This window comes from Oncorhynchus mykiss, chromosome 32 (assembly GCF_013265735.2).
Source record: "Oncorhynchus mykiss isolate Arlee chromosome 32, USDA_OmykA_1.1, whole genome shotgun sequence".
NCBI classification, from domain to species: Eukaryota; Metazoa; Chordata; class Actinopteri; order Salmoniformes; family Salmonidae; genus Oncorhynchus; species Oncorhynchus mykiss.
Window position 1 is genome coordinate 24,024,707 of NC_050572.1, and position 18,633 is coordinate 24,043,339.

General features: G+C 44.1%; 1 protein-coding gene across 1 annotated transcript; it reads right to left on the reverse strand.

Moving 5' to 3' along the window:
• Positions 1 to 6,658: 6,658 nt before the first annotated feature.
• Positions 6,659 to 18,286, reverse strand: LOC110488136 (glycoprotein-N-acetylgalactosamine 3-beta-galactosyltransferase 1-like). Its single transcript, XM_036971732.1, has 4 exons — positions 17,932 to 18,286; positions 17,439 to 17,631; positions 10,614 to 11,278; positions 6,659 to 7,287 (listed from the first exon to the last, which is right to left on the reverse strand). Exons 2-4 carry the CDS (start codon positions 17,605 to 17,607, stop codon positions 7,111 to 7,113), a joined length of 1,011 nt encoding a protein of 336 aa, XP_036827627.1. The 5' UTR covers positions 17,608 to 17,631; positions 17,932 to 18,286; the 3' UTR covers positions 6,659 to 7,110.
• Between the last annotated feature and the right edge of the window lie 347 nt (positions 18,287 to 18,633).

Genomic DNA, 18,633 nt, shown 5'->3' on the forward strand with positions numbered 1-18,633 from the left:
CTTAGTTCATGCGGCCATCTCGTTCAAGGGTCACGTGATCCCCCCCCAAGCTGTTTTAAGGCACAGTCATAGGCATAGTGTATGTAAACTTCTGACCCACTGGAATTGTGATACAGTGAATTATAAATGAAATAGTCTGTCTGTAAAAAAATATTTGTGTCGTGCACAAAGTAGATGTCCTAACCGACTTGCCAAGACAATTTTTTTTAAATTCAACTGTATCTCCCTGGCATATTACATAATTTATGCAACAGCATACAATACATTTTTTTGACTCACCTTGTTGTACTCACTTGAACTGGAAGGTGGGCGGCGGTCCTTCGTGGGAAAATGTTGTCATCAAACTTTGTCATCCAAGTCTGGCATTCTCTGGATTTAGGGTGCTTTCAAGAGACCTGGGAACCCTGGGGTGGGGGTGGTTGAATCATGATGACGTCAGTGATCTTCAGGTCGTAGCTTTTGAAAGAGGCCCGTGTTCCGAATTTACAATTCCGAGTTGGATGAAAGTTCAAAATGTATTTTCCCAGTCATAACTCGTTTTTCCTGAGTTCCCAGTTGTCTTGAACTCACTAAAGTCAGATTTTGCAGTTCCGAGTTAACAGTTGTTTTGAGCACGGCACAAATCATGCTTCATTGACAGTATGGCCAATGTTGAATGTTTATAGTTTTAAACTAGGAAAAGAGACTCTTAATCTTAGACTTTGGACCACACAGCCACTCCACTGAATCACAGGCTAATAATTGCTAGCCACACTGATTGATTGTTAGCCACACTGATTCCTTCCAAACCACTCATTGTTGAATTTGCAATTTCCAACTTGTTGTGTAATGTTTTTGGCCGATGAACACCAATAAGTTTCATCTATAATTTTACTTCATTATTTCTCTTCATATGACAAGGATTAAAAAGGATTTGCCAGTAGATTGTCGACTTGATTCATGATGATGACTGTTAGTTAAGATTTTGAAAGTATGATGTTGACATGATCAGTGCAATCAAAGCTATTGTAGATGTAATGTGATTTTACATTTTATCAGTGGCCAATGACCTTGAGCCTTCTTGGATGGGCACTTCTATTGTAACTCTATGGCAGCACCCAAGGGGCTGGAATTTTCTAGCTCTACCCTTAGACTTGGCGATGATGATGTGTCCTCATGAGTGACAGAACACTGAGACAATCACGGTGCAACACTACCACAGAAAACACTGAGCTACGCTGAAACACCTGCATTTTGGAGCTGATTTACTCAAGAAAACAGAAAAGAGACCACGTTTCTATGCGGCTTTATTATCTCAATGATATATATTCTTTTACATTGTTTGCAAACTGATATGTGACGCGTATTAATGCCAAAATAACATGCAAAACAGAAAAGTCCCCCCAACAAATGTTTTGGGGCCCCACCTGCCCTGAAATACGGGTCACCACTGGACATAACATAGTAAATCTAAATCCTGGACACTCAAATTAGTGTGACAAGTTACATTTGGTATGGTTTCATGAGATTGGAATTCGTAACAGCATACATTTTTGCAAATTTGCTTCATATTGTACAGTTAGCAAATTCCTAACATATTGTACATTTTGCAAATTTGTAACATATACAAATTGTTATTTGTAACATATCATTCAAAATGCATGATGGACATCCACAAATGAATACATAACATACTAAACCTAACATATCATACTAAATGGATTGTCACAGATTTACATACACAATAATACGAAATGCTCTGAAACCAGGTTGCATTTTAGTGTGATCAATTCTTAGCAAATTACTTCACTACAATGCAATGTTTGTTTTTACTATCAGTATTTGCCTTCATACCATAAGCCACAGATTTCAAAAGACATAAGTATTGCTTCTATTACTTTACAGACTATTTCATTGGCTATTGTGTGATATGAGGTTGTTTGATTAGGGATAAAGACAGATGAACAAAATGCTTTATAACAATACCAGTAAGCTCTCCCACCCATGATTGTATGTTACACCTCTTTTAGTGTTGTTAATCTTATGAGAGGTCTTTTTAACTATATGTTTATGACAATACCAGTAAACTCCCATTACGCTCTTTTACAGTAGATTTGGCTCATAATATGAAATGTGGCTTTTGACAGCTAGTTCAACATATCAGTAGAACAGGTTGTGTGTGTTTGCTAACCCATAGCCCCTATCTCTTACCCCTAGTCCCTATCCCCTACCTCCTAGCTGCTACCCCTAGTCCCTACCCCCTAGGACTAACCCCTACTTCTAGATTGTACCACATACCTCCTACCCCTTGGCCCTACCCCATTCCCCTGTATCCTCTATCCCGTTCCACCTACCCTGTTTCCCCTACCCCCTAGCTCCTACCTTGTAGCCCCTAACGCGTAGCCCCTAACGCGTAGCCCCTACTCCCTAGCTCCTACCCTCTAGGCCTTTTCCCCTACCCCTAGCTCCTACCCCTAGCCCCTACCACCTACCTCCTCATTCCTACCCGTAGGACCTACCCCCTATCTCCTACCCCGTAGCCCTACCCCATAGCCCCTACCCTGTATCAGTAACCCCTACTCATAGCCCCTATCCAATAGCCTCTACCCTATTCCCCTGTACCCCCTAACTCCTAGCCCCTACCCCCAGCTCCTACCCTGTAGCCCTGAACCTGTAGCCACTACTCCCTAGCTCCTACACGTAGACCCTACTCCTAGCCCCTACCCACTACTTCCTAGCTTCTAGCCTCTCCCTCTAGCCCCTACCTCCTAGCTCCTGCCCCTACCCCCTAGCGTCTAACCCTAGACCCCACCCCTTACCTCCTAAGGGTTGGGGGGGGGTGGGGGGGGGCAGCAAAGTACGGGATGTATTTATTATTATTATATATTTTTAAACCCCCCCCCCCCCCCCCCCCAATTTTGCGGTATCCAATTGGTAGTTACAGTCTTGTCCCATTGCTGCAACTCCCGTACGGACTTGGGAGAGGCGAAGGTTGAGGGCCGTGCGACCTTCCGAAACACGACCCAAACAAGCCACACTGCTTATTGACACAATGCCCGCTTAACCTGGAAGCCAGCCACACCAATGTGTCTGAAGAAACACCGTACACCTCGCAACGGTGTCAGCGTGCATGCGCCCGGCCCACCACAGGAGTCGCTAGAGCGCGATGGGACAAGGAAATCTCGGCCTGCCAAACCCTCTCCTAACCCGGATGCTGGGCCGATTGTGCACCGCCTCATTGGTCTCCCAGTCATGGCCAACTGTGATACAGCCTGGGATCGATGCAGTGCCTTAGACCACTGCGCCACTCAGGAGGCCCCCGCAAATTGATTTTAACAAACAATTGGTCCCCCCCAAAATGTGTCCCTCCGTTAAATTGCAAAATCCCAATGTGGCCCTCGAGCCAAAAAGTTTGCCTACCCCTTCCCTAGCTCCTACCCCTGGCTCCTACGCCTAACTCCTACCCTCTGGCTCCTACCCCCTAGCTCCCACCCCTGGCTCCTACACCTAACTCCTACCCCCTAGCTCCTACCTCTAGCTCCTACCTCTAGCTCCTACCCCTAGCTCCTACACCCTAGCTCCTACCTCTAGCTCCTACCCCTAGCTCCTACCTCTAGCTCCTACCCCTAGCTCCTACCTCTAGCTCCTACCCCTAGCTCCTACACCCTGGCATAGACCCTTCATTTGCTGTAGATCTGTTTGCTGACACATATTTTCAACATCTCTTGTTTCTTTTCAATACCAGTGTCCTTTTTTAAAAAGGTCAAATGTTTTTCTTTTTGAAAATTGGCATGTGGAACTGAACTAATGTTTGTTTTTTGTAGGGTTCTGTGTGTATTGTTTGTCTTTGTGTGGCTTATCATATCTTGTCGTATCTGTACATGGATTTCTTCACACATTTCCATACACCCACTATAAATATTTTGTCTATGGTAGGCTCAGATCTGTTTTCTTGTTCAGATTACATCATAATGTTACTAAACCAGTTATCACATCTTCAACAAACAGATGGTATTAACCCATTTGTCTCTCTGTAAGTCAGTTAAAATAGAAAGTAATATAATATAAGCATTTATAAAACAAGTGTAATGCTTTATAACTTGTTATAATGATGTAGAAGACTTTATAAAGTCTGACAAAAACCTTGTCTGTTCCAGTGGTGGGGTGCAGACAGCTGTTGGACCCTGGGCCATGTTGGACCCTGGGCCGTGCCCAGTTCTGGTACGGAGGTTGCCAGGGCAACGGAAACCAGTTTGAGTCGGAAGCCAGGTGCAGGAGCACCTGCGTCCGCACGTAACAGACAGTTGTGCTTTGTTTAAAGAGAGGAGGGCCGTGTGCAAAGCCTGCACATTTCCCAATGTTGATGTCAGAGGGATGCACTGAGGACATGGGGTCCTATCTATCTATGGCTGCATCCCAACTCTCCCAAGGATGTGGAGTGTGTAAGTGCATACTTTGGGATAAGGGTGGAGAATCGGGACACAGCCTCTCTATCAGTTACAGTTTGACCAAAGATCAGGTGAACAACAGCACTGCTACACTGATGCTCCAGAGAGGACCTGTATACTCTATTTCTCTATTGTGTTCTTTATGTAGTCTGTGAACTACCCCCTGTACTGTACAAATATTCAACCTCTTTATATTTGTTATATTTTCACACACCCTTGTTTTTACTCATTGTGTTGCTTCAAATAATTGTCCATTAAAAGACACCTTAACTTCCAAACCAAAAACACTGAACAGATTATCACGGGTCAGGAGTCTCATAGAAATATAGAAATATAGAAATATAATTTTAAGTTGAAATCTTGACTAAGTTCAGTACACGTCTTTAGCTAACAATCTGAATGTAATATTGCGTTAGACCTTCAGAAATCTATAGAACTCATTAAGTACATACTTCTATTTTCATTTGAACATAATATCACTATAACCTATGTTTTACTTGAAGTTGTAAAATATATATATTTACATTGTACAACAAAAGCAAAGAAGGAAATGTGAAACTCAAACAGAATGAATTTAGCTGTTTGGTTGAATAAATATATAATAAAATATAGAATGCCCGAATCATAAGAACCTTTAATAAATACAGTGCCTTGCAAAAGTATTCGGCCCCCTTGAACTTTGCGACCTTTTGCCACATTTCAGGCTTCAAACATAAAGATATAAAACTGTATGTTTTTGTGAAGAATCAACAACAAGTGGGACACAATCATGAAGTGGAACGACATTTATTGGATATTTCAAACTTTTTTAACAAATCAAAAACTGAAAAATTGGGCGTGCAAAATTATTCAGCCCCCTTAAGTTAATACTTTGTAGCGCCACCTTTTGCTGCGATTACAGCTGTAAGTCGCTTGGGGTATGTCTCTATCAGTTTTGCACATTGAGAGACTGACATTTTTTCCCATTCCTCCTTGCAAAACAGCTCGAGCTCAGTGAGGTTGGATGGAGAGCATTTGTGAACAGCAGTTTTCAGTTCTTTCCACAGATTCTCGATTGGATTCAGGTCTGGACTTTGACTTGGCCATTCTAACACCTGGATATGTTTATTTTTGAACCATTCCATTGTAGATTTTGCTTTATGTTTTGGATCATTGTCTTGTTGGAAGACAAATCTCCGTACCAGTCTCAGGTCTTTTGCAGACTCCATCAGGTTTTCTTCCAGAATGGTCCTGTATTTGGCTCCATCCATCTTCCCATCAATTTTAACCATCTTCCCTGTCCCTGCTGAAGAAAAGCAGGCCCAAACCATGATGCTGCCACCACCATGTTTGACAGTGGTGATGGTGTGTTCAGGGTGATGAGCTGTGTTGCTTTTACGCCAAACATAACGTTTTGCATTGTTGCCAAAAAGTTAAATTTTGGTTTCATCTGACCAGAGCACCTTCTTCCACATGTTTGGTGTGTCTCCCAGGTGGCTTGCGGCAAACTTTAAACGACACTTTTTATGGATATCTTTAAGAAATGGCTTTCTTCTTGCCACTCTTCCATAAAGGCCAGATTTGTGCAATATACAACTGATTGTTGTCCTATGGACAGAGTCTCCCACCTCAGCTGTAGATCTCTGCAGTTCATCCAGAGTGATCATGGGCCTCTTGGCTGCATCTCTGATCAGTCTTCTCCTTGTATGAGCTGAAAGTTTAGAGGGACGGCCAGGTCTTGGTAGATTTGCAGTGGTCTGATACTCCTTCCATTTCAATATTATCGCTTGCACAGTGCTCCTTGGGATGTTTAAAGCTTGGGAAATCTTTTTGTATCCAAATCCGGCTTTAAACTTCTTCACAACAGTATCTCGGACCTGCCTGGTGTGTTCCTTGTTCTTCATGATGCTCTCTGCGCTTTTAACGGACCTCTGAGACTATCACAGTGCAGGTGCATTTATACGGAGACTTGATTACACACAGGTGGATTGTATTTATCATCATTAGTCATTTAGGTCAACATTGGATCATTCAGAGATCCTCACTGAACTTCTGGAGAGAGTTTGCTGCACTGAAAGTAAAGGGGCTGAATAATTTTGCACGCCCAATTTTTCAGTTTTTGATTTGTTAAAAAAGTTTGAAATATCCAATAAATGTCGTTCCACTTCATGATTGTGTCCCACTTGTTGTTGATTCTTCACAAAAAAATACAGTTTTATATCTTTATGTTTGAAGCCTGAAATGTGGCAAAAGGTCGCAAAGTTCAAGGGGACCGAATACTTTCGCAAGGCACTGTATCATATGTACAGATAAGACCTACACAGATTATACGATTAACAGTTGTGGTCGATAGTGCAAGCCTACAGTTAAAGGCAAAGTCTGGAAGATTCCTTGCTTCTCAATGCAAATTTGATTAATGATATGCAAATGCCTTATGAGCTTAGTTCAACAGTCTCACCCTGTCACAAAAATAAACGATATTACTCTATTGTTCATGTATTTGTTGTCTATGTAAATAATGTATAGCTTCAAAATATGTTTAAAACTACAATGTCAGTGAATTTGAGAGTGGTTCCATTTCCTCAGTCTCATTGCTCAGCTTACCAAAGAAAGTGGCAATGTCAGGCTGTTGTTTCGACATTTAAACATGACACAGTAATAAGTTATTTCTTCAGTGCAGTAGTCCTTCTGTGATATCTCTGTATTAAGCAGAGACAGGTGTGGTGGTGTTACTCTCAATTTCAGCCGCTACAGCATCAGGGTTGTACCTGTACTTGTATCCATAGGGCCGTAGATGATAGGTGAAGTATTCCAGCGTGTACATCTCTACAGGGTAGATGTAGTGAAATGATACAATGTGATCTGAACAACAATCTGGGCCCTGGGGGAAAGAACAACGACAGTCTGATTAAGTATATTAATAGTCGTTTAGGTAGTATGCCAAATGCTTTATTAAGCCTGTATAAAACATTATACAAGTGTTTATATAAGGCCCTGCGATAGACATCAAGCTGCCTCACGATACAGTAACAAGATATAGGCTCTTGTCTTATGAGCCTTTCCTGCTCGCACAAACCTTGGCTACTTACTTATAATAAGTACAAAGCCATGAGTAATTATTTTCTTTAGCTACTCATAAGCCATAATCATGACACACTGAATTCTAATCCCAAAGCATCTATGACACCTTTCACAATACATTACACACAATACATTTATTTGTAGCTGTTTAGATACCACTACAGTCAGAGGCTGGCACCAAGATAATATTGAATGAGCTGAATTCCGTCATAAGCAAACAAGAAAACGCTCACCCAGAGACGGCGCTCCTCGTAGCCAGGGACTTTAATGCAGGGAAACTTAAATCAGTTTTACCTCATTTCTACCAACATATTCAATGTGCAACCAGAGGGAAAAGAACTCTAGATCACCTTTACTCCACACACAGAGATACATACAAAGCTCGCCCTCCATTTGGCAAATCTGACCACAATTCTATCCTCCTGATTCCTGATTACAAACAAAAAAATAAAGCAGGAAACACCAGTGACTAGATCAATAAAAAAGTGGTCAGATGAAGCAGATGCTAAGTTACAGGACTGTTTTGCTAGTACAGACTGGAATATCTTCCGGGATTCCTCCAATGGCATTGAGGAGTACACCACATCTGTCATTGGCTTCATCAATAAGTGCATCGATGACGTGGGTACCACAGTGACCGTACATACCCCAACCAGAAACCATGGATTACAGGCAGCATCCACACTGAGCTAAAGGATAGAGCTGCCGCTTTCAAGGAGCGGGACTCTAACACGGAAGCTTATAAGAAATCTCGCTATGCACTCTGACGAACCATCAAACAGACAAAGCATCAATACAGGACTAAGATCGAGTCATACTACACCGGCTCTGATGCTCGTCGGATGTGGCAGGGCCTGCAAACCATTACAGACTACAAAGAGAAGCCCAGCCTAGAGCTGCCTAGACACGAGCCAACCGGACGAGCTAAACAACTTGATACTCAATTCGAGGCAAATAACACTGAAACATGCATGAGAGCACCATCTGTACCGGAAGACTGATCACACTCTCCGCAGCCGATGTAAGACCTTTAGACAGGTCAACATTCACAGGGCCGCAGGGCCAGACGGATTACCAGGATGTGTACTGCGAGCATGCACTGACCAACTGGCAAGTGTCTTCACTGACATTTTCAACCTCTGTCCGAGTCTGTAATACCAACATGTTGTCACACCCTGGCCATAGAGAGCCATTGGATTCTCTATAGTGGTTTAGGTCAGGGTGTGACTAGGTGTTCTAGAATGTGTATTTCTATGTTGGTGGTTTTGTATGGTTCCCAATTAGAGGCAGCTGGTAATCGTTGCCTCTAATTGGGGATTATATTTAGGAAGCCCTATCTCCCACCTGCCCACCTCCCTCTGCAACTGGATCTTGGACTTCCTGATGGGCCGACCCACAGGTGGTAAGGGTAGGTAACAACACATCCGCCACGCTGATCAACACAGGGGCCCCTCAGGGGTGCGTGCTCAGACCCCTCCTGTACTCCATGTTCACTCATGACTTCACGGCCAGGCACGACTCCAACACCATCATAACATTTGCCGATGACACAACAGTGGAAGGCCTGATCACAGACAACAACGAGACAAACTATAGGGAGGAGGTCAGAGACCTGGCCTTGTGGTGCCATGACAAAAACCTCTCACTCAACATGATCAAGACAAAGGAGATGATTGTGGACTACAGGAAAAAGAGGACAGAGCACGCCCCCATTCTCATTGACGGGGCAGCAGTGGAGCAGGTTGAGAGCTTCAAGTTCCTTGGTGTCCACATCACCACCAAACTGGTCCAAGCACACCATGACAGTCGTAAAGCGGGCACGACAAAACCTATTCCCCCTCAGGAGATTGAAATAATTTGCCATGGGTCCTCAGATCCTCAAAAGGTTCTACAGCTGCACCATCGAGGGAATCCTGACTGGTTGCATCACTGCCTGGTATGGCAACTGCTCGGCCTCCGACCGCAAGGCACTACAGAGGGTAGTGCGAACGGCCCAGTACATCACTGGGGCCAAGCTTCCTGTCATCCAGGACCTCTATACCAGGCGGTGTCAGAGGAAGGCCCTGAAAATTGTCAAAGACTCCAGCCACCCTAGTCATAGACTGTTCTCTCTGCTATCGCACGGCAAGTGGTACCGGAGCGCCAAGTCTAGGTCCAAGAGGATTCTAAACAGCTTCTACCCCCAAGCCATAACACTCCTGAACAGCTAATCAAATGGCTACCCAGACTATTCACATTGCCCCTCCCCTCCCCTCCCCTCTCCACACCACTCTCTGTTGTCATCTATGCATACTCACTTTAATTAACTCTACCTACATGTACATACTACCTCAACTAACTGGTGCATCCGCACATTGACTCTGTACCGGCACCCCCCTGTATATGTTATTTTTTACTGCTCCTCTTTAATTACTTGTTACTTTTATCTCTTATTTTTAATCTGTATTTTTTTTTAAATTGCACTGCCGGTTAGGGGCTCGTAAGTAAGCAATTCACTGTAAGGTCTACCAGGCGGTGTCAGAGGAAGGCCCTGAAAATTGTCAAAGACTCCAGCCACCCTAGTCATAGACTGTTCTCTCTGCTATCGCACGGCAAGTGGTACCGGAGCGCCAAGTCTAGGTCCAAGAGGCTTCTAAACAGCTTCTACCCCCAAGCCATAACACTCCTGAACAGCTAATCAAATGGCTACCCAGACTATTCACATTGCCCCTCCCCTCCCCTCCCCTCTCCACACCACTCTCTGTTGTCATCTATGCATACTCACTTTAATTAACTCTACCTACATGTACATACTACCTCAACTAACCGGTGCATCCGCACATTGACTCTGTACCGGCACCCCCCTGTATATGTTATTTTTTACTTCTCCTCTTTAATTACTTGTTACTTTTATCTCTTATTTTTAATCTGTATTTTTTTTTAAATTGCACTGCCGGTTAGGGGCTCGTAAGTAAGCAATAACCTGTTGTATTCGGCACATGTGACTAATAACATTTTATTTGATTAGATTACGCATGGAGATAGCATCACACCCACATACAGACCTGAAAAGATAATTGAATAGAGTGATATATATGATCGTACTTGATGTAAGTGTCCACTTCATTAGGGTTAGTCTATGCTCACCTCTCTTGGTTTGTAGTGGTCGTATAAGAGATACCAGGGCCGTTTTCTGGGTGGCTCTTTGACCAGGTACTTCTGTGGTGGATAGGGATGAAACGTCTGCCTTCCCTTCACATCTCTGGAGTCCCCCGGCTCCACACCCATAGTCTCCATACACTTCCCTAGAGCCATGTCTTCTATGGTGGAGAAGTGGGAACATTTCCCAGTGTCGAATCCCTTGATGAACCTTCTGACGGCTTCTTTACTGAGGACATAGCCGGCTCCACCACTCATGTAACCCTGCTGGACGAACGGGCGGAACCTTCTCCCAAAGTATACAGGCTTCTCCGGGTCCTGTTTAGACAATGTGTGTCGGAGGTTCTCGATGACCACGAACGTGTCATCGTCGGCTTTGAGGACCCAGTCGTAGTCGTTGCGGTGGTGTTGGTAGATGTACTGGAAGGCTCTGATGGTCTTCCAGTAGAGCTGGTCTCGTCCCTCAGTTACGTTGAGCCCCACCGTGGGGAATTTTGTCTCCACTGAGCTCATGTAGAGGACTTTGTTGCATCGTTTGCCCCAGGTGGCCCGGATGTGTTTGGTTCTGGACTCCAGGTTCTTAGGCCCAGTCATGATCCAACATAGTACTCGTACATTTTGGGACAGGCTGGCTGCAACACTCCTGTCCTCATCTGAAAGAGATCATTTAAAAATAATGAATAAAAAGTGTGGTCAATTAGCACATGGTGTCCCAAACTTGGTCCTGGGGTGCGTGCTTAGACACCTCCTGTACTCCCTGTTCGCCCACGTCTGCGTGGCCGCGGACAATTTCAACACCATCATTAAGTTTGCTGACGACACAACGGTGGTTGGCCTGATTGCCGACGACGTTGAGTCAGCCTACAGGGAAGAGGTCAGAGACCTAGCAGTATGGTGCCAGGACTACAACTTCTCCCTCAACATCAGCAAGACAAAGGAGCTGATCGTGGACTACAGGAAACAGAGGACCAAGCCTGCACCCTTCCACATCGACAGGGCTGTAGTGGAGCAGGTCGAGAGCTTGAAGTTCCTCTGTGTCCACATCACTATGGAATTATCATGGTTTACACACACACCAACACAGTCATGAAGAGAGCATGACAACACCTCTTCCGCTTCAGGAGGCTGAAAAGATTTGGCATGGGCCCTCAGAACCTCTAAAAGGTATACAGCTGCACCATTGAGAGCATCTTGACGGGCTGCATCACAGCTTGGTATGGCAACTGCTTGGCATCTGACCCCAAGGCGCTACAGAGGGTAGTGTGTACGGCCCAGTACATCACTGAGGCCGAGCTGCTTGCCATCCAGGACCTCTGTACCAGGTGGTGTCAGAGGAAGGCCCTAAAAAGTTATGTTCTATCTGCTACTTCATGGCAAGCTGTACTGGTGCACTAAGTCTGAAAGCAACAGGGCCCTGAACAGCTTTTCAAATCAAATCTAATTTTAGTTGTCACATACACATGGTTAGCAGATGTTAATGCGAGTGTAGCGAAATGCTTGTGCTTCTAGTTCTGATCATGCAGAAATATCTAACAAGTAATCTAACAATTTCACGCCAACTACCTTATACACACAAGTGTAAAGGAATTAATAAGAATATGGACATAACAAATATTTGAATGAGCGATGGCCGAACAGCATAGGCAAGATGCAGTAGATGGTATAGAGTACAGTATATACATATGAGATGAGTAATGTAAGGTATGTAAACATTTTATAAAGTAGCATTGTTTAAAGTGGCTAGTGATACATTTATTACATCAATTTTTCATTATTAAAGTGGCTAGAGATGAGTGGCTAGAGATGTGTGTTGGGAGCAGCCACTCAATGTTAGTGATGGCTGTTTAACAGTCTGATGGCCGTGAGATAGAAGCTGTTTTTCAGTCTCTCGGTCTCCGCTTTGATGCACCTGTACTGACCTCGCCTTCTGGATGATAGCGGGGTGAACAGGCAGTAGCTCGGGTGGTTGTTGTCCTTGATGATCTTTTTGGCCATCCTGTGACATCGGGTGGTGTAGGTGTCCTGGAGGACAGGTAGTTTGCCCCCGGTGATGCATTGTGCAGACCTCACTACCCCCTGGAGAGCCTTGCGGTTGTGGGCGGAGCAGTTGCCGTACAAGGCGGTGATGTAGCCCGACAGGATGCTCTCGATTGTGCATCTGTAAAAGTTTGAGTGTTTTTGGTGACAAGCCGAATTTCTTCAGCCTCCTGAGTATGAAAAGGCGCTGCTGCGCATTCTTCCCCATGCTGTCTGTGTGGGTGGACGATTTAAGTTTGTCCGTGATGTGTACACCAAGGAACTTAAAACTTTCCACCTTCTCCACTGCTGTCCCGTCAATGTGGATAGGGGGCTGCTCCCTCTACTGTTTCCTGAAGTCCACGATCATCTCCTTTGTTCTGTTGACATTGAGTGTGAGGTTATTTTCCTGACACCACACTCCGGCAGCCCTCACCTCCTCCCTGTAGACCGTCTCGCCGTTGTTGGTAATCAAGCCTACCACTGTAGTGTCGTCTGCAAACTTGATGATTGAGTTGGAGGCGTGCATGGCCACGCAGTCATGGGTGAACAGGGAGTACAGGAGATGGCTGAGAACGCACCCTTGTGGGGCCACAGGGTTGAGGATCAGTGGGGTGGAGATGTTGTTACCTACCCTCATCACCTGGGGGCAGCCTGTCAGGAAGTCCAGAACCCAGTTGCACATTCCGGGGTCGAGTTTGGGGCAAGACCCAGGGACGAGTTTGGAGGGTACTATGGTGTTAAATACCGAGCTGTAGTCGATGAACAACATTCTTACATAGGTATTCCTCTTGTCCAGATGGGTTAGGGCAGTGTTCAGTGTGATTGCGTCATCTGTGGACCTATTGGGGTGGTAAGCAAATTGGAGTAGGTCTAGGGTATCTGGTAGGGTGGAGGTGATATGGTCCTTGACCAGTCTCTCAAAGCACTTCATGATGACAGAAGTGAGTGCTACGGGGTGATAGTCATTTAGCTCAGTTACCTTCGCTTTCTTGGGAACAGGAACAGTGGTGGCCCTCTTGAAGCGTGTGGGAATAGCAGACTGGGATAGGGATTGATTGAATATGTCCGTAAACGCACCAGCCAGCTGGTCTGCACATGCTCTGAGGACACGGCTGGGGATGCCGTCTGGGCCGGCAGCCTTGCGAGGGTTAACACGTTTAAATGTTTTACTCACATTGCCTGCAGTGAAGGAGAGCCCGCAGGTTTTGGTTGCGGGCCGTGTCAGTGGCACAGTGTTGTCCTCAAAGTGAGCGAAGAAGTTGTTTAGTTTGTCTGGGAGCAAGACATCGGGGTCCGCGACGGGGCTGGTTTTCCTTTTGTAGTCCGTGATTGACTGTAGATCCTGCCACATACCTCTCGTGTCTGAGCCGTTGAATTGCGACTCTACTTTTTCTCTATACTGACGCTTCGCTTATTCGATTGCCTTGCGGAGGGAATAGCTACACTGTTTGCAATCGGTCATGTTTCCAGTCACCTTGCCCTGATTAAAAGCAGTGGTTCACGCTTTCAGTTTTGAGAGAATGCTGCCATCAATCCACGGTTTCTGGTTGGGTAATGTTTTGATAGACGCTGTGGGTACAACATCACCGATGCAATTGCTAATAAACTCGCTCACCGAATCAGCATATTCATCAATGTTATTGTCCGACACTATGCGGAACATATCCCAGTCCACGTGATCGAAGAAATCTTGAAGCGTGGAATCCGATTGTTCGGACCAGTATTGAACAGATCTGAGCACGGGCGCTACCTTTTTTAGTTTCTGTCTATAAGCTGGGAGCAACTAAATGGAATCGTGGTCAGATTTTCCAAAAGGAGGGTGGGGGAGGGCTTTATATGCGTCGCGGAAGTTAAAATAACAATTATTCAGGGTTTTGCCAGCCCGGGTCACGCATTTAATATGCTGATACAATTTTGTGAGCCTTGTTTTCAGATTAGCCCCAGCTACAATAAATCCACCCTCAGGATGTTTTTTCCAGTTTACATAGAGTTTAATATAGTACTTTCAGGGCAGTCGATGTGTCTGATTTGGGCGGGATATACACGACTGTGATTATGATCGAAGAGAATTCTCTTGGAAGATATTGTGGTCGGCATCTGATTGTGGGGAATTCTAAGTCGAGTGAACAAAAGGACTTGAGTTCCTGTATGTTGTTATGATCACACCACGTCTCGTTAATCATAAGGCATAAACCCCCGCCCTTCTTCTTACCAGAGAGATGTGTGTTTCTGTCGGCGTGATGCGTGAAGAAGCCGGGTGGCTGTATCGACTCTGACGTATCCCGAGTGAGCCATGTTTCCGTGAAACAAATAACGTTGCGATCTCTGATGTCTCTCTGGAAGGCAACCCTTGCTCGGATTTCGTCTACCTTGTTGTCAAGAGACTGGACATTGGCTAGTAGTTTGCTCGGGAGCGGTGTGCGATGTGCCCTTCTACGGAGCCTGACCAGAAGACCGCTCCGTCTGCCCCTTCTGTGGCGCCGTTGTTTTGGTGTCACCGGCTGGGATCCGATCCATTGTCCTGGGTGGTGGACCAAACAGAGGATCCGCTTCGGGAAAGTCGTATTCCTGGTTGTAATGTTGGTGAGTTGACGTTGCTCTTACATCCATTAGTTCCTCCCGACTGTATGTAATAAAACCTAAGATTTCCTGGGGTAACAATGTAAGAAATAACACACATAAAAATAAAAAAAATACTGCATAGTTTCCTAGGAACGAGAAGCGAGGCGGCTATCTCTGTCGGCGCCGGAAGTAAGACTGCTAAATATCCGATAGGCTAAGGTACAGGCAGAGAATTTTCGAAATGCGTTTTTAGTGAGGCAGGCAAAAACTATCATACACGGGAGGATTAAATTACGGTGGAAACAGAGCTCTGAATAGAAGTGTGTCACAAAAAAAACAATACCTCACAATGATGGGGTGCCTCAAACTGAACTAAATAGTGTGATAATGACACACAGGTGTGTGAACAGGTGATCAGAATTCAGGTGATTGGGATCTGGAGAGTGAGTTGCATTCAGGGGATCTATGTGGGGTTTGAGCATATCATGAAACAAGGTGAGATCCAGATGCAGACACAAGAGGCAGATTGTTGGAGCTTTACAGTGTTTATTAATCCAAAAGGAGTAGGCAAGAGAATGGTTGTAGACAGGCAAAAGGTCAAAACCAGATCAGAGTCCAGGAGGTAAAGAGTGACAGACAGGCTCGTGGTTAAGGCAGGCAGAATGGTCAGGCAGGCGGGTACAAAGTCCAGAAAGAGGTAAGGGTCAAAACCTGGAGGACTAGAAAAAAGATAAATGCAAATAGCACGAGAACAGGAAAAATGCTGGTTGACTTGGAAACACAAGACGAACTGGCACAGAAAGACCGGAAACAGGGATAAATACACTGGGGAAAAACAACGACACCTGGGGGGGTGAAGACAATCACAAGGACAGGTGAAACAGATCAGGGCGTGACAGAGCATGTGAGTTGGAAGCAGACATTACAGCTGTTACTGTTAATTATCTATCTTCTTGACTAGTTACTTTATCCTTACCTATATGTACATTCTGTACAATGACAATCTAAATGATTCTGTGTGTTCAACTTTGTGGCAACAGTTTGGGTAAGGCCCTGTCCTGTTTCAGCATGACATTGCCCCCGTGAACAAAGCAAGGTCCATACAGAAATGGTTTGTCGAGACCGGTGTGGAAGAACTTGACTGGCCTGAACAGAGCCCTGAACTCAACTCCATCTTACACCTGTGGGATAAATTGGAACGTCGACTGTAAACCAGGCCTAATCGACCAACATCAGTGCCGACCTCACTAATGCTCTTGTGGCTTAATGGAAGCAAGTCTCCACAGCAATATTCCAACATTTAGCGGTTTCCTTCCTCTCTGGCAGCTGAGTTAGGAGGGACGCCTGTATCTTTGTAGTGACTGGGTGTATTGATACACAATCCAATGTGTAATTAATAACTTCTCGATGCTCAAAGGGATATTCAATGTCAGATTTTTGTTTTTACCCATCTACCAATAGGTGGGGTTTCCTTCTTTGCTAGGCATTGGAAAACTTCCCTGGCCTTTGTGGTTGAATCTATGTTTCAACTTCACTGCTTGACTGAGGTACCAAAAATCATGTTAAACACTTATTGCACACAGAGTGAGTCCATTAATTTATTTTGTGACTTCTTAAGCACATTTGAACTTTTCAAAACATTTCAGCTATTCATTTTTTATACATTTGTAAAAATGTCTAAAAGCATAATTCCACTGTGACATTATGGGGTATTGTGTGTAGGGCAGTGACACAAAATCTCAATTTCATCCATTTTAAATCAGGCTGTAACACAACAAAATGTGGAAAAAGTCAAGGGGTGTGAATACTTTCTGAAGGCACTGTATTTGAATCAGCTGTGTAGTGATAGGGCACCCACGTTTTTTTGTTGGGGGGCCAGGACCGAGTTTGGGAAACTGTACTTTATCCAAAGTATTTGGTTGTCATTGAAACAACTGCATATGGCCTATGCAGGAATCAAACCCCGAACAGTAGTGTTCCCAGCACTGTGCTCTTATCCACTGGCATCTTGGAACCAGAATTCTTTCAGGAATCACAGATGTTAGAAGATTCTCTCACACACACAAAAAAAGCTTTCTACTTAGACCTTACATCGTCATAGCAAGTGGAGAAAACCTCAAAACGCATTTGTTTACATTACATTCGTTTTTGATGAATAACATTTTACTACAATATTGGGATTAAGAAAGCCACAAATAAAATGCAGTGAATGGATATTCAGAAGTCAATTACCTGAGTGCATGTGTCTTGGAACCCTTTTGTCATTATGAACTCCACTGGAGTTACCCAGTGAGAAAACAGCTGGTTTTGCAGTGCTGGTGTCTGAGTAAACAATGTATTGAATAGACAGAAATCCTATACACAGCCCAGACACAAAGGGTACCAGTGAAAGAGTGATCATAATTCCCCTCTTTCAGACCAAACCCTGTGAGTGATACAAAAAAATAAGTGAGTTAGGGCAGGTGAACAAACACTTGTTAATTCCAACCTGTCAAAAATAATTTGCAAATATGCTATATACAATATACAACTGACGTTGATTGTGCTATCATGTTCAAGATCCCTTTACAAGTGGGGATGTATTTAAAATAAAGGATTGTAATAATGACTCTCAATCAAAGTTACTGTTACTTTTAAAGTTACAATAACACATTTTGCAACATTTTGATATTTAAATATTTTGATATTATCGTTGGTAATTTTTACTGGAAGAAAACGGGCTTACCTGTTCATACAAAAAGGTTTAACACAAATATTCTCCTCTGATTGTGGATAACGCATAGAAGCATGGATTGACAAGAGTAAGAGCACATAGCGGTGGGAGTGAGTTTTATAGGCAGGTGAACTCATGGTTTATCAGGTACCTCCTATACTCATGCATGGAATGTTACCAAGCAGTTTGTCTGAATTTTGCCATGTCTGATACATCTGATGACGAGACTGCGAGTATGTATGTGCGCTAGTAGGCTATAATTGACACATTTTCAGTCTGTGCATGATCATATCCACTGATACAAATGGTATCCGTATTTGTTGTTTAAATTCGGATATTGAACGAACGGTATACGGATCGTGCTTTCATACATTTATCTGCAATCACGAGAATGTTCTAGGAAACAAAAATCGATTTAGTCAGTGTCGCCCCTATTTTTTTCTCTTTCTCTTTGGGGGAGGGAACTCAAATAAAAATGTCATTTTTTAAAATAAATAACAACTTTGTAACAGTTCTATAACATGTTCATAACCACTCTTTATAATACTTGTCTCAGGTTACGATGGACATTGAGAATCCCCTGACTGATTTGGTTTTTGTCGTTTAGGCTACTGCTTAGTGCTGCAATGCATATATAATTTGGTTCAAGTCATTTCCATTAACTGGAACATATGAAATTCACGTGAATAACTTTCTACAAAGGTATTTGCTTTC

Excerpts from the sequence above, each read along its gene's own strand:
- LOC110488136 (XM_036971732.1), bottom strand. The coding sequence starts at position 17,607 with ATGATCACTCTTTCACTGGTACCCTTTGTGTCTGGGCTGTGTATAGGA. Across the intron at positions 11,279-17,438 it reads TCCAAGACACATGCACTCAG|ATGAGGACAGGAGTGTTGCA; the intron begins GTAATTGACTTC and ends GATCTCTTTCAG. Across the intron at positions 7,288-10,613 it reads ACCACTACAAACCAAGAGAG|GGCCCAGATTGTTGTTCAGA; the intron begins GTGAGCATAGAC and ends TCTTTCCCCCAG.